We start from the raw sequence: 27,915 nt of genomic DNA, 5'->3' as shown, positions 1-27,915 counted from the left end.
TCCCCTTTTCTGTCCTGCTCCAGGAGCCGGGCTTCTTCCCCCTCAGTGCCTCGGAGGACAGGACAGCGGCACCATGGCCCCCAGTACGGCCATCCGCCAGACTTGCTGCTGCTTCAACGTCCGCATCGCCACCACCGCCCTGGCTATCTACCATGTGGTGAGTACAAGGCAGACCCAGGGAGACCGTGTGTGCCTGTGAGTGTGTGTGAGTGTGCATGAGTGTGCGTGAGTGGCCTCTGATCTCCTGAGCCCCCTCCAACTAGACGGCCACTGCTTGCCACCTTTCTGTGGGATCCTGCGTGTTGGGTCTCAGCCTCCTGCTCTGCTGACTGCAGGGAGGGGACCGGTAGCAGCCTCCGTAGGGGAGCAGAGGTGGAAATGGGGTTCTTGTTGCAAGAGAACGTAACTCTCATCCTCTCGGAAGCTTAGTTTCTGCCTCTGAAAAACGGGACAAAATAGCAGCTACAAGGTCAACCAGTACAAACGGAACCCCCGTTGGGAAAGTGCTTTGGGAGCCAGGAATCTCGGGAAACAGGGGACCGGGACACTGCCGGGACAGGGGCCGGGCCGCAGGCACAGCTCCAGCTCTTCCCACCGTGGGGCCAGGCTCACAAGTGGGAATCTCCCTTCGTGCTCCCAATGGGAGGGAGGAGGGTGGAGGGAGTCCTCTTAGTTGACAGCTCTGGGGAACCACTGCCTTCTCCCCACTGGGAAAACCTGAGGCTTTGTGCTAATGAATAGCAGGGCTTGTCTGGTCCAATCTCTTGTGGGGCAGCCCGAGGGGAGCAGGCCCAGTGGCTCCACTGTGGAGGCTGATGTGCACCCCCTGGGGTGCAGCCTTGACTCTGGGTGAGTGACAGGCCCCTTCTGCCCCCGGGGCCAGAGGTCGCCCTGTCTCAGTGGCTGAAGGCCAGGGTCTCAAGCCCGGGGTCCCCACCCCACAACTCCAAGCCATACCCAGCTCCTCCAGGCCCAGGCGCCTTCCTCCCAGGGTGACTCATGGGCTGTGGTTAACACTTCTCTCATGAGCCTGGAAGGGCTTCCTCAAAAAGAGCCTAAATCCGCACGCCGTGGTGGGCTGCTGCAAGTGCCTAGACCTGGCTGCATCTGCTTCCTGCCCCAGGCGGGCAGGCGGGGCTGTGGCAAGAGCTCAGCCTCCAGCGGGGTGTTGCTATTCGGTGCACACAGCCTCGATCCAGACCCCGTGTGCGAATCCTGGCCTCGCCATTACTAGCTCAGCAGCCTTGGGCTACTTGCTTAACCTCTTCGAACCTCAGTTTCCTCCTCTAATAAATGGGCCCCACGGCCACCTCTGACAGGCTGGTCGAGAGGATCAAGGGCGTTGATATCTACAGACACTGTCCGACCCACAGCCAAGTGCATTCTTATCAGCTGTGCATCAGACATGGAGCTCGCTGCCAGCGCAGGCAGAGTCCAGCTGTCAGACCCCGGAATGCCGGTTTGGGGAGGAGCTCAGAGGTGCCCTGCCTGGCTTGTGCCAATGCAGGAGTGATTATGAGAGAAGTGAATGGCACCTTGGCTGTCCCCACACCGCATCCTTAGGGCCCCTTCAAGCTCTGAGATGATGCAACATTCCTGGAAGGCAGTGTGGTACACAGAAGTGGCCCCGTGGGAAGCAGGCCCCTGGACCCTCATGCATGCGTGGCCACGAACTGGCTGTGTGACCTTGGACAGGCTTCTTCTCTCTTGGGCCTCAGTTTCCCTTGATAAACTGAAGGGTGTGTAGGGGGTGTGGACTGACTTGGACGTCTCAAATTCCAGGGCCTCCAGGGCCCAGACGGGTCCTGTGAGTGCAGGTGGTGGGCGGCTGGACCCACGGTGGCCTGGGGAGTCCGTGCTGGGTCCACTCTGGTGACCACTCTCCGTTTCCACTGATTGTTGCCTTGGAGGAACGTGGGCTCTGGCAGTAGCTCTTTGGATGTTTAGAGAAGCAGGGAACACGGGCTTTGAGGTTTCCATGTTGGTGACTGATTCAAGGTTAAAAAGAAAAATCCCTGTGCAGGCCGAGTAAAACCCACCTACAGGCTGCCCGGGCCGGGAGGCTGCCCTGCAAACTCCAGACTCTGTGACTCTCAAGGTTGCCTCTCAGTCACACCATCTAAGGTCCTCACCTGCACATGACATCAGTGACATGACATACATGACACCAAGTGACATCGGTGCCTGCCCACAGAGCTGGAGAATCTGTGGGCAAGTGATCAGGGAAGACTTCTTGGAGGTGGTGCCATTGGCAGAGGCATAGAGCTGGGTTGTGGGGAGTATGGATGGGGGTGGAATAAGCGTGCAGAGCTGCAGAGGCTGAAGGACAGTGGCTTGTGCAGGGGACGCCACCCAGACCAACCTGGAGGCTTCAGGTGGGGAGCAGGAGGTGGGAGGGGCTTGGAGTGACACGTGAAAGAGCCCAGACCTCCACCATTGAGAATTTTGGGTTGTGGGGACCGAACTGTGCACTGTAAGATGTTTGGCAGCATCCAGGCCCATTCTCCACAAGATGCCGGCAGCTCCTTCCAGTTGTGCTAACCGAGAGTATTCCCAGATGTTGCCTGATGTCCCCGGGGGGCAAAATCACCCTCAGCTGAGAAGCGCTCTCTGAGTGAGTGATGGGGAGCTGGGGCGGGACGTCCTGAGGAGAAGGCCCGGGAGGAGGGAAGAGGCCTGGAAGCCGTGCAGCTGGCTTAGGCAGACCTATCGCGGTCGGGCTCCTCAGCTGATTCCCGCGGGGGCCTGTCCCCCTGTCCCCCTGTCCCCTCTGCGACAGGCCTCTGCTCCTTCCCAGAGAGGGCAGGGGCTGGGGGCTTTCCTGTGGCCCAGAAGTCGGGTGGCAGGTGGACTGTCAGGGCCCCGACATCTGGATGGAAAAAGGGAAGCTACCCTCCAGATGTGCTAATCACCAGCTTCATCTGCAGCCCGTCAAGGGTGACAGCCCTGCACATTGAGAGCTATTTGTGGACTTGGTCCCTCGGGGGAGGGTTAAATCAGGCCCTTGGTGTCTCGGGACAACTCAGACGCTTTGGAGTTTTCAGGAGCGTGATTGCTGGGGGACCCTCCAGTGTCGGTGGCTGGAGGGCCTTCCTCCGGATTTTTCTGGGTTTGGGTGGAGGACTCCCCGGGTCACAGATGGCTTCTGACCCGAACTTGCACAGGTAGGGGAGTCAGAAGACTTTCTTAAAGTGGCCACATTGGTCCTGGCTTGTCTGGCAACCCAAAGCATGTCCTTACGTCGATGGCAGGACGTGGGGATCCCTAGAAGACCCCCTTGCCCAGAAATATCTTCCTCCCTGGCCTCTGTGCTCTGAGGCGCCTTGCATTCCATCAGAAGGGCACCGCCCGATGAACAGCTTACACCTGCGGTGATTTCGACCTCAGAGCAGTGGCAGGGCAGGGTGAGGAGGGGAGGCCGGGGCACCGGCCCTGGTTGTCTCTGGGTTATCGGGTTGTGAGCTCCAATTGTTTTCTCCTTTTCTCTGTTCCCCACATCTGGTACCACGACCACTAGTACTTTTTAAAACAAACCTTTTATTTTGCAATGGTTTCGAATTTACAGAACCATGCTGCACAGAGTGCGGAGTTCCTGCATACCCCGCACCAGGCTCCCCGTGTTGCTAACGACTCCCGTGAACAAGGCACGCGGTCAGCCGGCGAGTCGACGCTGCACGCGGTTGTTCACAAAGCCCACCCTTGGCCCAGTGCTCCTCCGCTTTCCCCAGCGCCCTTTTTCTGTTTCAGGGCCCCTCCGGGCTCCCACGCTCCCTTCAGCCCTCGGGTTCCTCTCGGCTGAGACGGTTTCTCAGATGTTCTTGCTTTTGGTGACCTCGACAGCGTTGAGGGGCACAGGTGATGCATCTTGTCGAACATTCCTCAAAAGGACTTGTCTGACAGTTTTCGCATGGCTGGACCTGAGTCTAGAGTTTTGGGGGAGGAAACTGCAGAGGTCAAGTGCCGTTCTTAACGCGTCGGGTCGCTGCCGAGGCTGGCCGTGGCCACCTGGCTTCTCCACCGTGAAGGTACTGCCTCCGTGCCCCCCCCCCCCCGGTCCCCTTTGGAAGAAAGTCACTGCACAGTTCTCACCTGAGGGGCACGGGGAGGTGCGCCTCCCCTCCTTGGGGGCGCAGGAACTACACCAAGTATTTCACATTCTTCACAGGAGGTTCGTCTGTTCTCCCCATTTATTATAGAAATAAACGGCTGATTTATATTTTTATCAGTGGGAACTCACGGATATTTATTTTATACTTTGGGCTATAATCCAATGCTGTTTTATTTACATGGTTGCTCAAGTTTGCTACTTTTTAAATTGAAAAAAAAACACAACAACAACAGTAAAGCAACCTCTTTATTGAAAGGAATCTCTAGTGAGTGCAGATACGGTCTCAAACATGCCTTCCTCTTCTGTGCTCAGCCCAGGCCGGGACCCAGGCCGGATTTACTTACCGCGGTGCCCGCCAGGGTTATAGTCGGTCCAGGGACCACTGTGATTATGGCTTTAATGGATGGCAGAGCTGCTGGTTATGGGGCCACGGATGAGGGAGCTTAGCCTATCCCCTGGTGGAGGCTGGGGATTTAGGAAAGGCTCCTTGGAGGAGGCCTGAGTGCGAAAGATGAGCAGGATTTCGCCTGCTATGTTGGGGAAGAAAGGGCATGCGCCAAGGCTCGGAGGAGGGGAGCCCAGGTGGTGATTTGGAAGCCCCGAGCAGCTCGGAAAACTGGGTTGGGGCAGGGGTGGGCGGCTGTGAGGTATGGCAGGAGGAGCCGGAGAGGTCAGTGGGGGTGGGACTGGACAAGTCCCTCGCTTTTTCAGGCTTCGTAGCTGGAATGAGGGACCTCTGCTTGGCCCGATTCCTGTGTTTCACAGGTGAGAGAACAGTGGTCCCGGGGGTCCCTGACTCGCTCCGCGTTGTGCAGGGGGGCTGAGCAGGGCGTTGCTCCAGGCTGTGGGTACTGGTGCTCAGGTGTGTGGATTAGCCAGTGAATGAACAAATGAATTCTTGCCTGACCCACAGGCCAGGGGTGGTCCAGCTCACAGGAAGCTACCTTCTCCAGGAAGCCCCACTCCTGATTTGCCCTCCTTAGAATTCTAGGGGCTGCTCTCTCTGCTCTTCTCTGCTCCACTCTGGGATACAGAAGATCACAGACTTTTCTCCATCACTTACTCTTTTTTTTTTAAGGATTTTATTTTATTTTATTTATTTTTAGACAGAGGGGAAGGGACAGAGAAAGAGAGGAAGAGAAACACCAACATGTGTGGTTGCTTCTTGCATGTCCCCTACTGAGGATCTGGCCCAGGCATGAGCCCTGACTGGGAATTGAACCAGCGACCCTTTGGTTTGCAGGTTGGTGCTCTGTCCACTGAGCCTCACAAGCCAGGGCCCATCACTTACTCTTGATGTGACCTTGAGAAGGCAGGTGCCTCTGTGGCCTGGGCCTCAGTTTCCTCTTCCATGAAATGGGGCTAGTAGGTCCTGTCTCAAGGGTCACTGTTTCAGGGTATTCAGCTGATGTGGCCCCACTGCAGGGGTTGCTAGGCAGCTGGTGGACAAGTGCCCGGAGTAGGCCGTGAGAGAAGACCATGGGGGCCATTCTTCAGTTCTCAGCTGTTCGGGGCCTTAAAATAGGCCCCAACTGTCAGATGGGAAAAGCCCCGGATGAGAATCTGTTAGGTTCTTTGTCTTCATGCCCAATGCCCCCGTGTGGTGCAGAGAGACCTTCATGCCTGGTGCCCCTGTGTGGTGCAGAGAGGCGTGGCTTTGTGCTGCTGCTGCGGGCCTGGGCCCTTCCTGGAGGGGTGGGGATGCTGGTGGGGGTACAGTGGGCGTCTCTGCCTCTCCCCAGCTCCGTGGCCGTGAGAACTGGGCTGTGCTCCTCATCTTTGGGGCGTGCATCCCACTCTCTAACTTGTAAAACGCTGGAGGCCCACTAGGTCAGAGGACCCACCAGGCTCATGGGGAAAGGCGTGCAAGGCCTCCCGTGGGCGCAGGTGGGCTCTGTGAGCAGTACCAGGCCCGGTGGGCTGGGCGGTGAGGGTCAGTCCCTTGTGGGAAGTGAGCCAGGATGGGCCGGACCCCGGGCTGGGCCTCATCCTCTCTCCCACTTCCTGGTTCTCAGGCCCAAAGCAAGGGAAGGAAGAGGCTTCTGGGAACGAGAAGCGGGTGGTGGTCCCAGTCATCGGGGGTCCCCTCGGTTGGAGGGAGTCACTGCTGTCAGTGGGCCAGAGTGGGGGAGGCACCAGCCTGGGAGGGAGTGCTCCCTGGTGTCTGGGCCGGGGGCTGGAGGGCAGGGCCTGGGCGGTCTGGGGTTTCTGTCCCCACCCTGTCTCAAGCTCCCAGGAAGTGAGGCTCTTATTTTCAGCCCAGAGCAGTGGTGTGGAACTAGAACTTTGCTCTGAGGTCACTATGAGGCCTGCATTGGTCCCCCAGGGGACCCTGCCCTGTCAGGGGGAAGAGCAGGGCGCAGAGCGCCTAATGAGGCGTGAGGCTGGCCCAGAAGACGTGCAGAGCAAGGCTCCAGCCCTGGGCCCTGCCTCCCTTCCAACCTCAGTTTCCTCCCTTGTTAAATGGGGCCAGTGACAACAGCCTGCAGGGTCATTCAGAGATTCCAAAGAAACCGGGTGGGAGGCACACCTGGCACCTAGTGAGCGCCCCACAAATGGCAGCTGCCTCCAGAGCCCCCACTTGACAGAAGAGGACACTGAGGCTCAGAGAGGCCAGGCTCTTCTGCTGCTCCAGACTGTGGTCAGGGAGGTGGGCGGGGTGGGGGGTAGGGTGTCAGCTGGAATGCCGGGGAGCCTGGTCCTACTCATTTTCTCTTTAAACATGTTTATTCAAGTGTAGTTGACATGTGCGTTACATTGGCTTCAGGCGTTCCACACAGCGATGCTGCATTTACATCCCTTATAATGTGATCACCACGACCGGTCTAGGAACCATCTGTCTGCCTGGGCACACCATGGCCACATCACTGACTGTGTTCCCCGTGCCCTGCACGGCACCCCTGTGGCTGACTCCCTTTAGCACTGGAGGTTGGCACCTCTTCCTCGGGGAGCCTTGTTCCTGTTGACACAGGCCTCCCCAGAAAGACGCAGTCTCGATTTCCTCTGCCGGGAAACACGGGACCGAGACCAGCACCCACCTCACAGGGCCGAGGCGAGGGTGCAGTGACGTGGGTGTATCAGCGTTCAGAGGAGGGCCTGGCCTCTCCCAAGTGCCGGTAGCAATCGAAATACCATCAAGGTGGAGGTGTGGTTGCTCTGAATGTAAAAGGGAAGTAATGGTTTACGGGGAGAGTTTTCAGGGTGCAGGCTGCTTCCCAAAGACTCAGGAAGTGGGGGAGGACAGGGCTGAGGCCAAGCCCGAAGGCTGAATCTGAATCTGCACCCCCAAACGGCTACCCAGCTCTTCACCCCCAAGAGTAGCAGAGGCCCCTGGAATTGATTGGGCAGGAACTTGACCCTCAGCACCCCTTCCTTGCTATCCTGTCCTCTTTCATAGGGCCAGGTCTGGAAGGTCAGAGGGCAAAGGACATGTCTTGCCTGGCTGCCGCAGGCTGAGCTCAGGCAGGGGCGGGGGCCCTGAGGATGGCCCTGGGCCGGAGCTAGCTGCCCTCTGTCCCGGGCTCCTGTCCCGGTGGTGCCTGTGCTGCAGGGTGAGCGTCACCTAAAGCGCGTTCTCTGTGGTCTCCTGGCCTTCGCATGAGCTGCCCTTCGGCTGGCAGCGCTCTTCTCTGTCCTTCCAGCCCCACAGTCACCCCCTGGGTAAAACCAGTTGCCCCCCAGCGTCTCCTGCACCCTTCCACCAGCCCAGCAGCATGGCACCTACCACTCCCTGGGGGCCGTTGTGTGCCTGGCACCGGGTCACACCGACTCACACTTCCTTAAGAGAAACTTCTCGCAGTTTCCTGAATGTGCCTCATCCACCTTTGCTCTTGCTCCTGCCATTCCCTCTGCCTGGACACCCTTCCCACTGGCCTTTGGGAGAAATCTTTAACCACCGTCGGGAAGCAGAAGCCTGCACTCCTGGACCTGAGCTCCCAGCACCAACCCCCGCCCCAGGGCAGCGACCCCCCCCCCCCCCCGCCCCACTCCCCAGCCCCGGCAGCTGCAGCGGCCCAGTGCTCTGGAGGTTCCTCCAGGGTTTGGCTGGCCTGCTCCTTTCCGTGACCCCCAGGGCCTGGCACAGAGTAGGGACCAGCCAGTCTCTATTCCATTTTACTTTTATTGGTGTGTGATTGACCGCTCGTAAGTACACATCTGGATGAACTCTGGCAGAGTGAACATACCTGTGCACGCTGCATCCTGAATAAGAAACAGGACAGAACCGGCCCCCAGAGGCCCCCAGTGCCCCGCCCCATCACCGCCCTGCCCCCACTGACTTCTGTCTGTGGTCCTGGCGCTGCAGAGGGGTGAGCTCATGCAGCATGTGTGCTCTCGCGAGGCTCCTTTCTCCCAACATCGTGTCTGTGAGCTTTCCCCCTGCTGTTGAGCGCGGCCCGCTCATCCCCCCCTTCCCCCACCTGCACTTGTTTCATGAATATATGACAATGTATTTGCCTGTTCTGCTGGGGAGGGAATGTCGGGCTGTCGGCAGCTCGAGGCGGTTATGAACGCAGCAGCCACTGCCACCGGGACCTGCAGTTTGGTTTCCACGCAAAAGCGCTTCTGCTGCTCAGTCCATCCTTCTGAATCTTCATTTTTGGGAGCAGACATATGTCGCCTCACTTAACTCTTCACAACGGTCCTACTAGTGGGTGGGTCCTGCCCTCTGTTTTACAGATGAGGCAACTGAGGCACAGAGAAGTGCAGTGGCCAGGAAGGGGGCACAGGGATGGGAGGACAGTAGAGCAGCAGCCTGGGGAGAGAGACAGGGCTCTGGGGCAGGTGTGGCACCTGGCTGGGGTTGCAGCTGAGCCCAGGCTCTGGGAGGGGGGACGCTGTGATGTTATCTGAGCTGCTGGGGGTGTGACTGCGGAGATAGTGCTGCTGGGGAATGGCCCCCACCCGGTTGCCCCCTGATAAGCTGCAACAGGAAGTATGGGGTGAGGGTGGAGGAGGGGAGCTTCCTCTTGCCAGTGATACATCTGGTTCTCTTCTCCTTCCAGAGAACTTGGGCGGGGGGTGTGGGGGGGGTGTGGCGTGGGCAGGGAAAACAAAGTAAGCCTGGGAGGTTGAGCTTCAGGATGAGGTTGTTAATAATAATGACGATGGCCTAAGTGTGCGGGTGCCTTCAGCCCCTAGGCCCTCTGAGCGGGAGGCCAGGGTGAAAAGGAGGCGGGGACAGGAAAGGGTGTGCACTTGGGACCCAGTCTGCAGCCTGCGTTATCTGTAGCAGAAGGGCCGAGGACAAGCCGGGGCTGATTCCTCGTGCAAACTCTGCAAAGTCACAGGCAGGCCCTCGCTTTCCTTGTGGGCAAACCTGATCTCACAGACTTGTTAGGAGGAGGCCATGAAGTTCACGCGGGTAGGAACGTGCTCTCGCACTGGCTGGCACATAGTAGGTGCTCACTGAAGGCTGTGTTCTCTGTAATCTCAGAGGGTGGGTCTCTGCCTACTTCTGAAAGGCTGGGTCCTGAGCCCCAAGGAGGGACCTGGTATCTGCACCCCGGAGTCTCGAGTTCCAGTGTCACATTGGTCTTTGTCCTACCATCACATCCCGGAGTCCCCACCAGTATCAGCAGCAGCTACGGCTTCAAGGCCGTGTGATCTCTGCCGTTACTTGCCACTTCCCAGCATGCACACCAAGGTTACCACCACTGTGGCCACATCCATTGTCACCTCTGTGATCACCACGCACATGATCATGACTGTCACCCCCACGCCAAACCCAGTGACACACAAGCCAGTCCCCAGCTCCCGGCACGGTCACTGCTGTCAGCTTCGCCTGACCCACACTCTTCCCCCACGTTCAGCCGTATTCAATAGTGTCCCGTCCGCCCCCCCCCCCCCCCCCCGCCCACCCTGATTTTCCTCCCCTCCTCCAACCCCGCCCCCTTTGTTTCAGCTCAAGCTGTTCGGGGCTCCTCACAGCCACCAGGAACACAAAGGACGAGTCCCCTGGTGTCCCGGCCCCTGGCCCCTTGCGCCAACATTCAGTTTAGGGAAGTTGGCTTGTTATTGAGAAAGAAGGAACGGGGTGGGGTGGGAGTGGGAACAGAAACCAGGGAGAAGCAGAAAAACGAGGTAAAAAGGGGAATGGAGAGTGGGGCTGGTGGGGAGGGTGGCCGGCTGTGGCCGGCGCCACCACAGTCATGCAGCCCGAGCCTGCCTCTGCCTCGCGAGGAGTGAGGCCGGTCTGGCTCTGCAGTGGTTGTGCGGTGTGACCTCGGGCTGCTTACCGCCTCTGTCTGAGCCTCGTTTCCCCGCTGCTAACATCCCCTCTCGGCTGCATGGCCACCCCAGTCCCCCGGGTCTGCACGGCCAGGCCGCAGGCCTTTGCACACGATGTTCCTTCTTCCTGCAATGCTTCTGTCTCGTCTCGGCTGGAAACTTCTCTTTGTCCTTCGAAGAGGTGCTCCAGCTTCTCCCGTTTGTCAAAGCCTCCCCGAGTCTTCCAGACAGCCGTGATTGCTCCTTCATCGGGGACTCTGAGCCCCCTGAGTGTCCCCTGTCATGGCTCTGAGCACACTGGTCACCCATCAGGTGCCCCCCGCCCCAGGGACTTGAACACCTGCAGGCCGGGGTCAGTGCCTGTCCAGCCAGGGCCTGGTGGCCATGTGGGCTCAGAGAGAATTTACTGGACGGACAAACAAGGGAAAGAATGAACATCTGTGATTAACGGACACTGCCCGGCAATGCCAGTTTATGGAGCGCCTGCTGTGCGCCTGGCTCTGTGCCGGCTGCCCTTTGACCTGATAACAACCTTATGAGGCAGGTCGGGTTATTTCCCCATCTCCCAGATGGGCAGACTGAGGCTCAGAGAAGTTAGGGGCTCCCTCAAGGGCAGAGAACTTGGCTTAGGCCCAGGACCATCTGACTGAAGCACCCCAGCTCTTAACCACGTGATGTCACCGTGTCAGATCAAGGAACAGTGAGTGGGAGGACGCTACACGGGAGGAACAGGTGGGCAAGGGACTGCCGTCTGCCTGGGCTCGGCAGGAGGAGAGAAGCCCTGTTCTGGGGGGTGTGGGCCACGGCCCACCCAGGCCCTCTGAGCTCAGGGCGAGGGCAGTGCTGTGTCCAGGTGGGAACTGAGTCGGGGGGTGGGGTGGAGGGAGATGAGGGGGAAATGAGGGCCTGGGAGATCTGGACTCCTGGGGACTCCAGGCCCCTCCCAGCATATGCTGCAGCTAAGCCAGACACTTCTCCAGAACTGCAGACGACTCTGGGTTCCGGACTGGGGCAGTGGTGAGGGCTGTCCCGACTCTCCTGTGTTTAGTCATCCCAGTGGCCCTGGGTGACAGTGGGGTCACTCTGCTGGTTGACTGGAGGGGGAGACTAAGGCCAGGGAGGAGCCAGGACCTGGCTGAGGCAGGACAGCGGTGAGGCCGTGGGGAGGCCTGCTGTCATGCCGCAGCTGCTGTGTCCTGAGCTCTGAGAGTCTGGGGCTGGGGGAGGGTGGGCAGATGGTTGGTGGGACCAGTTGCTGGGCCCCAGAGCAGCCACTTGGACCCTGGGAGCACAGGCACCAGGGTTCAAGTGCCGGCTGGGCCATATGACACAGACAAAGGCATGTGAGTCCTCTTCTCTGAGCCTCCATATCCTCCTCTGCAACACTGGGAAAATGGTACATTTCTTGCAGGGTTTGGTTGTTTGTGAGGCTAACCTGTGAGTACAGACCTGAGCATACAGTAGGTACACAATAAACGTCAGTCTCTCTCCCATACACCTCCTAGGGAGCTGAGTTGCCTACCTTCCTCCCGGACTGGGGACTGGTGTCTTTGCTGATGGTTAGGGGCCTGGGGAGGGTATGAGTCTGGCTCTGTGACCTTGGGGCTGGTTCCTACTGTCCTTGAGCCTCACGGTTTTCGTCTGGTTGGGGGGGGGAATCAGCTCCCTCCCCCTGCAGGACTGTGGAGAAGGTGAAAGGGGTGCTAAGGGGGAGCCTGTGTTTAAACACAGGTGGTTCTCACAGAAGTGGAAATACCAGTGCTTTGCTGCTGCTCCTACCGGCTGCAGGAGGGAGGGGAGACTTCAGAGGGAACAGGGGGTAGGCATCCATCTCTGACTCCGCTGAGGGGCTGGCATGGGAGGGGGGCAGGGCGCAGGCCTCAGGCAGGGCCAGGGTGCTGGGAGACGCTGGGAGGATAGGGGAGCGGGGCGAGAGTCAGATCCAGGGCCCTTTGGCCTGGGTTTGAAATCTGACCCTACAGATCACAAGCTGGGAAGCCTTGGGCCTCTCTGAACCTCGCCTTCCTCATCTTTGAAATGGGGGTGGGGGAATTAAGAACAGTCCCTTCACTGGGCTGTGGGAGCACCATGGGAGTGGTGAGGTCGGTGCGCCTGGTCCACATGGGTCCGGCTGTACCAGTGTCCCTCCCCTTCCCTCCCCTTGCTGGGTCACAGGACATTCAGGAGGGGTGGTGGGAGGCTAACGGCAGATGGCAGGCAGGGCGGCAGGGGCGAGAGAGATGTTTAGGGTCAGAATTGAGAAACTGGGGGAGGCAGGGAGGTGTGGGAGTTAACAGTGTTCTCCAAAGTGGGGTGATGCTCCAGGTGACCCCTGGGGTCTCAGGATGACCATATTAGAATTTACAAATGTTTCAATTATATTCTTTGTTAGTTTCTGAAGTTTTTTTATGTATGTTTCACGATGTTCGTGATAAACCAGGATAGTGCATGCATATAATTTAGAAATAAAGAAATAAAGAAGAGTATGTTCAAAGGGTTCACTGACAGAGGTGCGTGATCAAAATACCTGAGCTGTCTGGGGTCAGGGGTGCAGGGGCCTTGCTGTGCTGGGGGGCGGGGTGTGTGGGGAGGCACCGGGACAGCACTGGGAAACCTGGACTTCAGTTCCGCTCTGCCTCAATTTGCTCTGTGTCCTTGGGCGAGCCACCTTCCCCCTCTCAGTTCGTAAAACAAGCAGGAGGAGCTTATAAAGTAATGGACAAAGGCCCTTTACAGCAGCTGGAGTTTGGGATTGTCCAATTCCAAGCTTCATTCCAGATCTCAAATAATACCGGAGTCTTGGCACCTCAAAAGTCTTCCTGTGCCACACCTGGACTAGGGACCGGTGTCTTCTGTGGAAAGTTAGGGGCCTTTCTAAGCCCAGCTGTGAGTCATCTGTGCTCTGCCTGCACGTTCCCATGGGTGGGGAGCTCACTGTCTCTCAGGGTCCCCTGTTCCGTTCTGGACTGAGCTGTCATCTGCCTCTCTCTCTCTCTCTGTCCCTTGTTAAAGGGGAAACTGGGAGGAGAGGGGCTGTTTCTTGTGGGTGCCAGCCACCGGCCTCATACTGCATCTGCCTGGCTGCTCTGGGCTGCTCTGAACCTTCCTGGGGAAACAAAGCCTGTTTGGTTACCCAGGTGGAGGGGGCAGGGGAGCAGGCTCACCGTCAGCCCCCGGGCACCCTGCACCCGGTACTGACCGATCACCCCATGTAAACTCAAGCAGGCCAAAAGCAGATTATGTTTGCTGAGCACCTATCGCCGGGGCCCAAGCTCAGTGCTTTGCAATTCGTCCCTTACTGAATCCAGGGGTGGCCGTTTTCCAGACTGGAGCACTGAAGGGAGAAGTGACTTTGCCCAAGGTCGCCTGGTGACCTGCATTCAAGCCCACCTCTGACTCTGGCGCCCAGCTCTTCACCACTCTTCCGTGTGCTCCCTTTCCGCCCCACTGAACAGGATATGGCCCTGGCAGGAAGAGCAACTCAGACCTGCATCTGAGCTAAAGAAACTCACACAGTCAGCAAGGGGGAAACAGATGGCGGGTATTGGGTTGCCTCTTGGTTGAGCATGAGTTACCAGGGCAGGGCTTCCTAGAAGCCAATGTAAATGCAGGCCGTATTAATAGAGGTTGGGCACCTCCCAGCAGGGAGCAGGTCATCTTATTCTCAGTGTCGATGGGTGGTGCCCAGAGACCTGTGCGTGTGGTGGGGGAACAGCAGACGGCCAGCTGCAAGGATGTGAACACACAGGAGAGGATGAGTTCCCTGTGCCTGGAGGCAATTAAATAGAGGCTGCATGGCCCGGATCCCTGCAGTGGAAAGTGGAGGGCCTGGGCAAGGTGACCTCCGACGTCCTTTTAAACTGTAGTTTCATGGCTGGACTTGAGCAGTTGCTGGGGTCACCTCAATCCTCATGTCCATTGGGGTCACCCCTTCTCCATTATTCTCAGCAGGGCTCCCCTGACGAGATGGGGCTCATGTGTCCGTATGTCCACTTACTCATCAAATAAAACAGCAAGAGCAGCAACCAGGAGAGACGCAGGAACTACAGTCCAGTGGGGATAATCGTAGTAACAATAGGAAGCACGGACTAGGTGCTCACGACCTGCCAGGCGCTGCAGGTGAATTACAGCGCATCTGGCCCGACTCCGGCACTCGGGGGCAGCTACGGTTGTTACCCTCATTTTGCAGACGGGAAACCGCGGGGCCACGAGAGGTGGTTTTTGGAGAGCACCCCGGGGCATGCTCGGGCCGGGCGCTCCCAGGCCTGCGCTGATGCCTCCATGAGCCTGAAGCTCGCAGATGCTCAGTGCTGTGACTGAGACCCCGGGACGCCCCCACCTCCTCTCAAGGCTGACCTTCGGTAGTCCCCGGGACGCCTGAATGAGAACCTGGTTCCAAGGGCTCGACTGGGATGTTCTCATTTACTTGTAATAACCTCCTAGGGTAGCTTGTCCTCCTTTTACGGAGGAGAAGCGGAGGCACAGAGAGGTCAGGTAACTTGCCCAAACCCACACAGCTGGGGAGAGAAAGAACCACAGTCATGAGCTTGCACAGGCCACACTTTCATCCAGGATGCCCGACTGGCCTGCCTTTCCATCTCCCCCAGGACCCCCCTCCCAGGCCCCTGACCATACACCCTTGAGGAGGGGGTGGTGGTGGGGAGCGGCGTGGACCCCGGCTCACTGACGCTCTGTTTTGCCTGCAGATCATGAGTGTCTTGCTGTTCATCGAGCACTCCGTGGAGGTGGCGCACGGCAAAGCCTCCTGCAGGTTCTCGCAGGCCGGCTACCTCCGAATCGGTAGGTCCGAGGGACAGGAAGGGCGGGGGAGGGGGAGGGCGTCCAGGCTGGGCTGGGCGTAGACTGACTGGGGCTCGAGGCCTTCCCACTGCCTCTCTTTGAGCCTCGGATCTCATATCTGCAAACGGCTGTTCCGCCGTCCCGACCTGGGTCTGAGGTTGGGAGCAGAGAGGATGGTGCTCGGAAAGACGATGGCAGGACTCTCCCGCTCATACCTGTCAACCGCTGCCCATCACCCTAGAAGAAAATCCTGAAACCCAGCCCCTGCTGACCCGCCTGGCCACAGTGGTCACTTGAATGCCCCTCCAGCCTCACCCCCTGATTACCTGCCCTCCAGCTGAATTGACCCACCTTGTCGCAGGCCCCTGCCTGACCGCCTTGCCCCTGTGCCCAGCTCCCAGGCTGCCTCCCCAGAGCCCTTCCCAGACTCACCCTGGTTAAAGCAGACCCCTAGCCTGCCCCTCCCGCCACCCCAGCCAGGACCCTTTGGTACACCCTCTTGTTCACTCAAAATGTTCTGTTTGTATCTTTGTAGCTTCTCTCTCAACAACAGGACAGGGCCTGGACTTTCTTGTTTACGGGCATAGCCCCCACACCAGTGGTTCCCAAAGTGCAGTCCTTGGAGCCCGGCGGGGTTCCTGGGGGCACTTCTGGTCCTCACAACCTTTTCTTGTTTTTCAGCTGACCTGGTCTCCAGCTTCCTGCTCATCGCCCTGCTCTTCGTCATCAGCGTGAGCCTGCTGATGGGTGTGGTCAAGGTGAGTGCCCTGCTGGGGGAGGGGGAGGGGGAGGGGGAGGGGGGCTAGGACTTGGGTGGGGGGAATTGGCTGCTGAGAAGGTGGGAGGTGGGTGTTTTGGGAGACCCATCCTGTACCCTAGACATTATCACTGTGACCCACATCCTTTTGTACTACAAACGGAGGCAGGGGCTTTTGATGGAGAAAAGAGGAAGGGCCGTTCTGAGGAGTGCGGAGAGGGAGACGCAGTGGGTGTTGTGATCTGGGAGAGGAGCCAAAGCGCAGGGGAGAGCGTGGGTGCCTGCGGCTCGGCTCTGTCCACTGAGCAGACAAGAGAGACAGGCTGTGGCTCAGCCTTCTGCAAAGAGGAACCATCTGCCCCTCGGCCCCAGGGGGGCAGGAAGCCAGGGCCGAAGCAGGGCCCTTCCTGGGCAGACAGTGACCTGGCGCCCTCAGGGCCAGGAGGCAGAGTCAATGATTAGGTGCTTGCCTGGAATGTTTCCACTTTGCATGAAATGTCACCATCACCCCTGGTGAAGGCCACTCGCCCGGCTCTGCACCCCGGAGATGGATTCCACCTTGTCCAGGGTGGCTCCCAGGTGCTTGCACAGAAACGTACATGGCCCAGCTAGAGAAGTGGGCCAGGCCATCCCTGGAGGCTCCGAGGCTTGGTCTGGGTTGTTCTGGCAGCCTCCTGAGTGATTTTAGACGACCACGTGAGAAGCCACGAAACCACCCTTTCTGTGATCGTATCTCCAGCCATGGGGGTTCCTGTGCAGTCACACTGGTCACTTGCTTTCAGTTGTAGGAGGGGGACCCCAGCCTCAACCTTTCAGGTCCCCTTGCTATGACTGGGTACTGGCACAGAGGAGCGTCTGACTGTTTCAGTCCTGCAGGCTTCCCCCACCACAGTGCCAGGGCCTCTGCTTGGAGCTTATCGGGGCCTGTGCTCATGCTGTCTCTCTGCCTCCAGTACCCTCCTGCTTTTCCTCCTGCTTCTTTCTAGATCCACCCCATGTCCCCACCTCCAGGAAGTCCTCTCTGATCCCTTCTCATCTGCAAAATGGCCCATCCTGGTTGAGTTCTTGAAAGGGAACCGAGTCAGGCCTGCTCCTAGGGCCGCTAGAGCAGTTGCCCTGTAGCTTGGGGCCGTTCTTGTGTCTCCTGGGACACCGAGGCTCCCTGTACTCAGGGCCTGGGCCTTGCCTTCCCTCGTCCCCAGAGCCTCACTCAGAAGAGGGCAGGTGGACCCGTGTGGGTTAGGAGAACTTGGGAGGGAAGGGAGCTGCCTGCGGTGGGCGCATGGGGATCGGGCTGCATGGGGGAGTGTGCATGCGATGCCCTGATGGCGCCGGGCCTGCCTTTCAGAACCGGGAGAAGTACCTGCTGCCCTTCATGTCCCTGCAAATCATGGACTACCTGCTGTGCCTGTTCACCCTGCTGGGCTCCTACGTGGAGCTGCCGGCCTACCTCAAGTTTGCCTCCCGGAGTCGGGCTGTGAGTACCCAGCCCTGCTCTCCACCCAGCCGGCCCGGGCGGTGGGGGGCAGAGCCCAGGCGGTTATGGGGGGCTCCCCATGGGCCCTTCCTAGTTGGTGACCTTCAGCAAGTCTCTGAGTCCCTCCAAAGCACCCCTGAGTCCCTTCCTCTGTCAAATGGGTCTGTGATCCCATCTGTTCCGTATGCCCTGGTGGCACTGACCGAGGAAAGTGTGTAGGGCACTCATACCCGTTAAGCACTTGACCCCCCCGCCCCCCGCGGGCCTGCCCCACAGTGCCAGGGCCTCTGCTTGGAGCTTAATTGCTTGTCTGTCTTCCCCTTTGCCTTTGCCCCCCTCAGCACCCCTCCAAGGTCCCACTGATGACCCTGCAGCTGCTGGACTTCTGCCTGAGCATCCTGACCCTCTGCAGCTCCTACATGGAAGTGCCAACTTATCTCAACTTCAAGTCCATGAACCACATGGTGAGTCTGGGCCAGGGGTCCACAACCATCACTGGCTGTGCGGCCTTGAGCAAGTTGCTCCGCCTCTCTGTGCTTCAGGGCTTACACTGGGCTGGGCTCCTTAGAAGTGGAGCTTAGGAGGAGGGTGTTTGTATAAATGAATTATTGAGGGAGAATGCTTAGGGAGACCTTGAGAAAAGTGAGGGAAACAGGTTAGACACAGGGGAGAAGCGGAGCGGGCACGTGGCTTTAGGGGTAGCCCTGCCCGATCCCACAAGGAGCCCTGGAGTATGAATTGTCCCACAGAAACAATACTAATTTCTCTATTATTGTCTAGCCAATTTTTCCCAAATGTAGTCACTTAAAACAATAAACAATTGTTATGTCACACAGCTTTTCTGGTGTTGAGAATTTGGGAGTGGCTTTGCTGGGCTGTTCAGACTCAGGGTCTCTCATGGGGTCAACCTGTGATGGGGGTGGGGCTGCCAACAACCGGGGCCTGGCTGGGTCTGGGGGACCCACCCCCAAGACGGCCCACTCACACGCTGCCGGTTCGTTGCCCCAATTCTGCCCCCTGTGCGCCTCTGATAAGGCTGCTCGAGCATCCTTGCATCACAGCTGCCGGCTCCTCTGGGTGAGCATCTGAGAGGCAGAGCGAGGAGAAAATGGCAATGTCTCAGGGGTCACACCCACCTCTGCCACCTTCTATTATTTGTGGGAAGTGAGTCTGTAGGTCTGGCTCACATTCTAGGGAGGGGAATGAGCTCTATGTTGAAGGGAAGAGCATCCAAGGTTGTGTGCACGTAGTTGCAACTGTCATAGAGGCCATCCCACTGTGAGCAGGGACCGGCATCACTGAGCCCCTTACGCTGCTTGGGAGCTGCCCCTTGGGGAGGGGGCGATTCCCCAGGTACTTATGGACTGGGTGTTCGGTCAGCCAAGACTGTGCTCGAGGGGAGGGCCTGCCCACCGCCAGCCGGGGGGTGGGGGCACAGCCCAGTAAGGGCCATCTGGGTGGCCCGCAGCTGCGTCTGCTCCCTCGGTCTCCTGTCCTGTCGTGTGGGGCTGGTGGTGAGTAGCACCTGTCTCCAGGGCCCCCGCAGGATCAGCCAAGACGATGGCTGGGCCACAACAGGCTGCTGCTGGGTGTGTGTAGTAGAGCAGGCTCCTCACCACCCCCCCCCCCCCCACAGCCAAAGGCTCTGACGTGGCCCCCGAATCTGTTGCAGAATTACCTCCCCAGCCAGGAGGGAATGCCTTATAACCAGTTTGTCAAGATGATGATCATCTTCTCCATTGCCTTCATCACCGTCCTCATCCTGAAGGTGAGTGTCCCGGCTCCGTGGCTCTGGGAGGGGTGGTGGGGCTGTGTGGCCCCAGGCCCCCCCGCTGGACCTTTTGGAGGCAGGGAGGTGGGTCTCCCGCTGCCACCCTCCCTGCTCTTGGCCCCTCGCTCCAGCCCTCCCCACACCAGCTCCCCCGAGCTGGGATCCCCAGGGAACCCCATCCGGAGGCAGTGGGACTGCAAAGACCATGTGTGTTCAGGTGTCAGGGACTTAACGTGAAACCCAGAGAGGCCCTGGTCAGGGAAAGGAGGCGCCGTTCTGTCTGGAATTAGACTCAGAAGGACCTGGGCTCGAATCCCAGCTCTCCCCTCACTAGCTGTGTGATTGCTTTTCCAGCCCCTTCTTGCCGGGCCTCAGGCTTCCTCTGTGAAAGGGACATCATTAATGTCTTGCTTTGCCCGTGTCACAGTTTTATGTGAGTCAGGCACGAGAATGTATGGGTCCTGAGGTCATGGTACTAGAGGTTTGGTGATGAGAAGGAGGGAGGGAAACGGTTTCATTCTTCTCTGGGGTCGTCAGACCCAGAAGGTAGAGTCCAGCTTCAGGTTCCAGCTCCTAGGGAGATGGTGAGGGACTGGGGAGCGTTAAGAGCAGTGCAAACAGGAGGATGAAGAGGCAAGAAAATTCGGCCACCTGAGAGGGTCAAGGAAACCAGGGCAGTTCCGCTTGGGAAAGAGGTGACCCAAGGGGGACACGATCGCTGTCTCCAAAGGCTCAAAGGACTTTCATGGGGATTGTGGAGGCCACAACCGGGGCCTGAGGCCTGAAGCCACAGGGAGGCTGATGTTGACTCAGCAGAAGGAAGGGCTTCTAGAAAGTGTTCTGTGAGAGTAACACTGGCTCATGGTAGCAGTGCAGAAACTACGATGAGCAGAAAGGAGACGATCAGAGCCCCCACCCACCACCACTTGGAGACTGGCACTCCAGGAAACCTGGTGCCTTTCTTCCCGGTCTTTTCTCTTTAATTTTGTTTATTGACTTTAGAGGGAGAGGAAAAAGAGAGAGAGAGACATCAGTTTGTGGTCCCACGTAGTTATGCATTCATGGGTTGGCTCTTGCATGTGCCCTGACCAGGAATCAAGCCGGCGGCCTCGGTGCATTGGGAGGATGCTGTACCTGTCGGAGCATCCCGCCGGCCCGGGCCTCCTCCCAGTCTTCTATGTGGGCGGCTGTGAGTGGGTGCCACTGCCTCCCTTCATCCGAGGCCATGATCAGTCTCTGGCCTCACCTCATGCCAACCTGGAAGCAGAACTTCACTCCTCTTAAGCTTTCCTTAATGTCCAAGTGCATTAGTGATGTGCAATGAGAACTTTTCTGAGGCTTGGGGGAAACCAGTGTGAAGGTCTACATCACACACTCGACTGGAGAACAGCTTCCCAAACCCCACGGCACAGCCTGTCTCCCTGCCCTTCTCCTTGGATGGGGCGGGCGGGTCTCTCTGGGCCCCTCACTCTGCCACCCTGGCCATTCCCTGCCTACTCGACCCTTCCCTGGTCCTTCACACACTTCACTCTTTCATACTTCATTCCATGTGTGTCTGCCCCCTCTGAGTGCGCATGAGGAGACTCCACAGAACAAGAGACCCTCCAGGTGCCAGGACCCACTCTCCTGCCTTAGGGGGCAGTTTGGGGCATGGAGCACTATCGTCCCTGAGCATGGCCCTGGCACCTCACTCGCCACTGTGGCAGTTGTCTCCCCGACCCTTATATCAGCAGCTGAGAGAAAGCAGTTGTTTACAGTGCCTGACAGATACATACATCTGTACATATAATTATTTTTGTATTTGTAAACATGGGATATTACTGCATATACTGTTTTGTAATCTGCTTTTAAAAACAACCTGGCATAAGCAATTTTTAAGAAAACCTTTCCCGGTCAATTTAAAGGAGTCTGTCGTCACCAAGCCCTTATTATATGAAATGTTAAAGGGACTTATCTAAGCAAAAGAAGATAAAAAACATGTACAGTAAAATGACAGCAAACTCACAATCATTAATAACCACACCTAAAACAAAAACAAAAGCAAACTAAGCAAATAGCTAGAACAGGAACAGAACCATAGAAATGGAGATCACATGGAGGGTTATCAGCAGGGGAGTGGGAGTGGGAGTGGGAGTGGGAGAGAGGGGGAAAAGGTACAGAGAATAAGCAGCATAGATGGTAGGGAGAAAATAGACAGGGGGAGGGCAAGAATAGTATGGGAAATGTAGAAGCCAAAGACTCATATGTCCAACCCATGGACATGAACTAAAGGGGGGTGGAGGGATGTGGGTGGGAGGAGGTGTGCAGGGAGGAGGGGAGTGAAGGGGGGGAATGGGACAACTGCAATAGCATAATCAATAAAATACATGAAAAAAAAAAGAAAACCTTTCCCACCCTGACCGGTGCGGCCCGGCTGCTTGGGCGTCATCCCACAAAGCCCAAGGTTGCTGCTTTGATCCCCGGTCAGGGCACATGCCTGGGGTGCAGGTTCAGTCCCCGGCTGCGGTGCATTCGGGGGGCAGCCGGTTGATGGTTCTCTCTCATATCAAAGTTTCTCTCCCTCTCGTTCTCACTCCCTTCCCCTCTCTCTAAAAATAAATAACATCTTTAAAAAAAAAGAGAAAGAAAACCTTTCTCACCGTGAGCTCTGTCTCAAGTTGAGCAGGGCCACCGCAGGAGGCAGTGAGCTCCCAGTCCCCAGGGGTGGACGAGCGGTGTCTGCAGGGCTGTTGCCAGGGGGGCTTGAGGGTGGCTCAAAAACCTCCAAAAAGCCCCTCTCTGCACTGCATCTGCGGCACAGTAAGAAGGGAAATACCTGAAGGAGTGAGGACAGGCAGGTGAAGCATCCCTCAGCCAGAACAGGGGTCTGAGCTGCAGCAGCGGGTGCTGCCTTCCAGGGTGAGCTAGGGCTCCCCAGGAAGTGCTCAGCATCTGCCTCAGGTCTGCTGGGGCAGTGAGGAGCAGGGTCGGCAACACACAGTCTGACCTGAGTCTTTTCCAGGTCTACATGTTCAAGTGCGTGTGGAGATGCTACAGACTCATCAAGCACATGAACTCAGCCGAGGAGAAGAGCAGCTCCAAGATTCTGGAGAAGGTGAGCCTGGTGGCAGGGGGAGGGGAGCCAGTGTTAGCTCTGCCACTCACTCTGTCATTGGGGGGAGGTCTCTCTCCCTTGCTGTGCCTCAGTGTCTCCACTTGTGAGATGAGGTTTGGAGCAGAAGAAATGTGAAGATCTCCTTCAGCTCTTACAGTCTAGGGTTCTTTCATTTATGAATGCATTTAACATTTTCAGCCTCTTACAAGGGTTGGCCTTGTATCTAGCCCTGGAGGTACAGAGAAAACTAAGATGCCACCCTGTTCTGGAGGAGTGGATAGTCCAGAGTGAATCTAGACACAGAGATTCAATTACAACTCAGTGTAACACACAGGGGCAGTGGGAGCACAGAGGAGGCAGCTGGTCTTGTCTGGGTTGTCAGGGAAGCCTTCCTGGAGGAGGTGACATTTGACTACGTCTTAGATTGTCAACTGGTACAAGTTGGCTGGGCAAGGGGCAGGGGCCTTTCTGGCGTAGGGGTGAGGTTCACTTAGGAACAGCTTATTGGAGAAGTGATGGGAAAAGGGCAGCTGGTTTCAATTACTTGTGGCTCACTTTTCTTATCTGTAAAATGGGGATTGTATTAGTCAGGATGTTTTTGGTTGCAAGTGGCAGAAACCCAACTCAATCTGATTTAAGTTAAAAAGGAGGCTTTATTAGTTCACAGAACCTAAAAGTCCAATATATGCGTGGACACCCCGGTGTGATCTCATCCTCTCCAACCCTTTGCCCTACTTCCCTCAGTGCTGGCTCCGTGTTCAGGCAGCCCTTCCCTCGTGATGGCAAAAATCGCTGCCAAAATCCCTAGCAGACTTCCCATGCCCTCAGCAACCCCAGCAGAAAGGAAGTCCTAGGAGCACATCTGGTTGGACCGAGTTGAGTCACAAGCCTATCCCTGAACCAATGACCACAGATAGCTAGGGGGATGCCGTTCTCCTTGGCGTGGCCCTGCCCAGGTCACATGTCCACCCTCGGGCTCTGAAGGATGGGGCCCATTCCTCCGAAAGCATGCCGACGGGGGATGTTTTCCCAGGGAAAATGGTGTGTCATTATCAAACAAGGCGGCTTGATGCCGAACGGGCGGAGGCAAGTGTGTTCACTGCGGGAACAGAAGCTGTACCTGTCTGGTGTATGCAATGCCCAGCACGTACCAAGTGCCCAAGGTGTGCTGGTCACCGCCATCCTTTTGTCAGAGGTGTGGTTCCTTCCGGCCAGTGCTCACCTCTCATCTCTGTCCCTCCCAGGTGATCCTGCCGTCCTATGAGGAAGCTGTGTCTCTGCCACCCAAGACTCCGGAGGGGGGCTCAGAGCCGCCCCCATACTCTGAGGTGTGATGGCGCCAGGCCCCAGCCCTGGTGCTGGAAGAGGCGGAGCTGCCTCGAGATCCGCTTCTTCGCTTCGGCCGCCCCCGCGGCCTGGGTGGACCACCCGGCTGACTTCCGGACAATCTGCTTGTGTACCCCTCGCTGGCCTGCTTTTCCCGTGGGGCCTGGGAGACGCTCACGATCGGGTCAACGCTTTAGGCTGAATGACTCGTAAGGATTCAGTCCAACAACACTTGGCTTGTTCGATCAGCTCTGGCATTTGTTTCAACAATTGGTCATTCTAAATTCGTTGTGCTTGGTTCGATAATTTTCAGCGTGACCAGTTTAACCAAGTGGCTGGCAAATTTAAGAAAAACACACCTGTCAGTTCAGTACAGCGATTTGGTCAGACCGCAGTAGCGCGCTGCCCTGGTTTGTAAATAGTCAGTTTGCACTGCACTTTAGTGAAGGGGTCCTCAGTTAGTCCTCCCCACCAGACCCACACGTTCAGGTTCTGCCAATGGCGTGCTTAGATAATGACCGAGTTGGCTAACCCAGTCGATTTAGAATGGGCTTACATTTGGTAATTTAAAAAAATCAGATTATCCCCCACACCATACAGTTCAACCCAACACAGTAACTGGCTGCCCACTCTGATCAATTCGGTAGTGCCAAGTGGCTGGATAATTGTTAATTCAAATGAAAATTTGGTCAGACAGTTGCCAGACCATTGTTCTAGCTAGCTCCAGGAAATGGCAGTAGTTTTAACCATCAAACAGTCCCTGCAAACATGTGTTGTTTTGCTTAAGAGCTGTCACCGTCAGCACGTGGTCAGAGCAGTCACACGTGGTCAGCGCAGTCACACAGCAGTGGACTGCGTGAAATGGGCCGCCTCCACCACGGCCACCCGTCTCCGGTCACGCACCGCCAGTCCGCTCCACAGCCCAGTCCGCCCGTCGCCAGTCTGGTTGTCAGTGACCCAGTTCTGCCCGAAGCTCGTGGTCACGCAGAAACTCAGCCCTGAAATCAAGCGAATCCGTTTGTTGGACTAAATCCACATATTAGTTCAGCCAAAACAGGCAAACCCTTTGTGGGTGCAGACCTTGCCACTTGGGCCGGTGTTGGAGCTGCCGGGAAAGGTGTGGCCCCAACACCCCCTCTTTTGCTTGCTTCCCGGAGGGCTGGGGTTCCTGAGGGAGCTGACCCAGAGGTGGAGATGGGGCCCCAGAAGAGGGCTCTCCGGGGTCTTTAGTGGGGTACAGAGGGGGAGGTCTGTGCAAGAGGCTCCCTGCCCATACTCACACAATTGCTTTGTGTGTGATGGGGAAGAAGTTTCAATAAAACAGCGACATGCTTCTCTTGAGCTGATGTGGTCCCTCAAATATGGAGTAAGTGGGGTCCTATTACCCTCAGCACACACGCATGAACACACACATGCACACCTGCTTGTTCAATCCAGAGACTCACAGGGGCTCACGTCCAGCTGGGCAGGGTTGTGACCTGACACTGTTTCTGATACAAATCCTAGATCACGTAAGTACCATGATGTCTCCCACATAAGGTGTGAAGTCCACTGCCCTGGAACTCACCTGGACGCTGGCACCGGGCTGGGCCCTAGGGGTGATTGTGATGGGTCAGACTTGCCTCCAGTTACCCCCAGGCTGGGGTTGGCAAGGGCAGATCTGTAACTGAGGACACAGTGTGAGGAACAGGGCAAGTCTGAGGGACCTCAGACAGCCTGAGAAGGCTTCTCGGAGGAAGTTTCACCAAGCCAAGTCTGAGGGACGAGGGCAGCAGGAAGCAAAGTGGGGAAGGATGTTCTCGGCAAAAGCCACAGGCTATGGGGGGCCTTTGTGGGTGTGGGGGAGGGGAGCTGGGGCAGCCCAGTTTGGCGGCAAGCGGGGAGGGGTGGGCGAGGAGCTGGTGAGGTCCTGGGCCCTGGACTGGGAAGGGCCTTTGCTCACCTTAGGGTCCTTGGGCTGCAAGCCCCACCTTGGCTACCTTTGGCCAAGGGGCGTCTACAGGAAGGAGATGGTTGCAAGTGAACCTTAGTGAACCAAGTTTATTTAAAAAACAAAAAAGGGGTTCACGGCGCTTCTTGGTTTACATAGATGAAAAGTCTGGGACTTCTGGCCTTAAGTGTGGTTGGACCTAGGAACCAGATTCTCCAGTAATCCTTTCCTTTCTTGCCTTTGTCCTCCCTGGCTGAGCAGCTGCGGGCCTGCCCGAGAGGGAAGCCAGCAGACAGCCCGAGGCAGCTGGAGTTGGGCTCCCTCACGGAGCCCAAGGACAGACCTAAGAGACCCAGGGAGACCTACTTGAGCCTTGCATGTCACACCCAGGAGTGTGGGCCTTATCCTGAGTGTGGGCAGGGGGTTCTTTGAAGGGTTTTGGGCAGGGGAGTTACAGGGTCAGGTTTCAGGCTGGGTTTCAGGAAGGAAGAGACCAAACGCAGGGGCAAAGTCGGTCTGTGGGGAGGGAAGGGGGTGGGTCTGAGAGGTGTCGTCAGTCTTCTGGCTTGTCAGCTCTTCTTGGGGACAGCAGGTTTCTTCATGGATTTTATCTGCTCTTCATCTGACCCCCAAGCAACTGGTAAAGAGAGGCTGTGACAGAGACAAACAGCAAGCTCTCCTCCACACATGAGGGCATCGAGACCCAGAGACATCAGGTGACTTTCCCGAGGCCACACAGCAGTCAGGGATGAGACAAATGACTTTGCTTTTTCTATTCCAAGTGGAGGCTGTTAGGAGGGGCTGGGGTACCAGCCTGTGTGAGCTCTTGTCTCTGGTGCATATGAAGAGGGTGCCCCCCAGAAACCCCCATCAAATGGGGACTAAGGACACAGGTTACCAGAGGAAGGAACTGGCCTCGTCTCTAGCCTCCTTTCCTCATCAGGAGGACACAGAGGGGCCATGGCTGAGTGACCCGAGGAACAGCTGAGGCAATGCCCCACCCCCACCCCTGGCCTGGAGCCAAGAAATAGGCTGAGCTGTGTAGTGGGATTGTGCCCTGTGGCCAGGCAGCTGGGAGGGGCCAGCCCAAGGAACAGGAAATAGCTGGGTTTGGGGAAGTCGCGTGGAGCGGCCAAGCCAAGCCAGCTCGCGATCCACTGGGCAGCGCTCACCACGGCCCCATCAATGCCCTGTTTGAGGCGCACACAGGGGTCCTTTGACAAGGCCAGGCTGGGACCCACTGAGAGGGCCTGTTGGAGCTAGAGGCCCTGAAAGGAGCTGGCCCCAGGACAGAGGGGACTGCACAGGATGGGCAGGTGAAGGCCACCCCGATGGGCTGTTCCCTGGGGAGAAGGAGAGCCTGCGAAAGCAAACCCAGGCTGCCTAGCAGAAGCACCTCAGCTGTCAGGGCCGTGATGGTAGCAGGAATGGGGCCCCACAACTGAGTGGCCTCTTCAGCGTGTCATCTCCCTGACTGTCCCCCTGGCCCCACACAACAGGTGCTGTGTGACGACTGTGCCTTACCCTGATTCCTCCCAGGCTCAGGGTGCGCAAGCCACTTGCCCAGAGTAGTGATTGGTTGAAGGGCAGAACTGGGGTTTGACTCCACCTGGCCTGACCGGAAGCTGCGCTTGTCCCTCTGGGCCTTCCTGCCTCGTGCCGCCCTCAAAGGTGAGCAAGGTGACGGCCTGATTTTAGAACCTCAACATGCCCTTCGAAGGCAGGGCTGAGGCACAGTCGTCCTCATGCCTGGCACTGAGGACAGGGGTCTGTTATGGGTGCAGGGCCCAGATGGAAGAATGACAGGGAGGCGTCCCAGGGGACAAATGGGGGGACATGAACCGGCCAGTGCCCGTGGGGTTGGGTAGATGCAAGAGACACTTGGGAAGCCAGACCTGCAGGGCCTGGGCACAGAAGTGAGGAAGAGGGAGGTCAGGCTGGTGCCCAGGTTTGGAGAGCACTTGGGACTGTGGTGTCTAGCTCTGAGCTAGGGACACAGGACAGGGAACAAAAGAAGATGTGTTGAGTTTTGTTTATATCTGAGCCACCTCGGGGGACACCTGACAGGTGGGGCTTGGGAGGCAGCTGTGTCTGTAGTCTGGAGTTCAGGAGACTGAGGAAGGAGGCAGGGGTATGAGTGCCATTTGCGGACACACGAGTGTGAAGTCACCAAGGTTCCTGGAGGTGTTAACGCCTCAGCCGGACACAGTGTTGGCGTGCCCTCGGGTGAAAGCACGTGCCTCCTCGCCCTGTCCAGCCCCTGGCTTCCAGCCTGCCCGGCCACTTGTAGGGCCTGAGACTGAGATAGCACATGTGAGCTGTGACGAACCACATAAGGGACCTCATACACAAAGACTGTGGCCCGAAGGAGCCCCATATGGGATGGGCAGCCCAGGGACCCAGCAGCAGGCTGGGTGGCAGGGT

General features: G+C 57.5%; 1 protein-coding gene across 1 annotated transcript; it reads left to right on the top strand.

Moving 5' to 3' along the window:
* On the top strand, nt 1-24,902 carry LAPTM5 (lysosomal protein transmembrane 5). Its single transcript, XM_045860016.1, has 8 exons — nt 1-157; nt 15,043-15,136; nt 15,818-15,894; nt 17,242-17,370; nt 17,712-17,834; nt 19,043-19,138; nt 22,143-22,235; nt 23,480-24,902. Exons 1-8 carry the CDS (start codon nt 74-76, stop codon nt 23,567-23,569), a joined length of 786 nt encoding a protein of 261 aa, XP_045715972.1. The 5' UTR covers nt 1-73; the 3' UTR covers nt 23,570-24,902.
* The last annotated feature ends 3,013 nt before the right edge of the window (nt 24,903-27,915 follow it).

This window comes from Phyllostomus hastatus, unplaced genomic scaffold, assembly GCF_019186645.2.
Source record: "Phyllostomus hastatus isolate PE091 unplaced genomic scaffold, TTU_PhHast_1.1 phas_scaffold_182, whole genome shotgun sequence".
NCBI lineage: Eukaryota > Metazoa > Chordata > Mammalia > Chiroptera > Phyllostomidae > Phyllostomus > Phyllostomus hastatus.
Note: the sequence above shows the minus strand (reverse complement) of the source record. Positions and strands in the feature narration are given on the sequence as shown.

Coding starts and splice junctions, on each gene's coding strand:
- LAPTM5 (XM_045860016.1), top strand. CDS start 74: ATGGCCCCCAGTACGGCCATCCGCCAGACTTGCTGCTGCTTCAACGTC. Junction 17,371..17,711: donor TTGCCTCCCGGAGTCGGGCT/GTGAGTACCCAG, acceptor TGCCCCCCTCAG/CACCCCTCCAAGGTCCCACT. Junction 17,835..19,042: donor TCAAGTCCATGAACCACATG/GTGAGTCTGGGC, acceptor AATCTGTTGCAG/AATTACCTCCCCAGCCAGGA.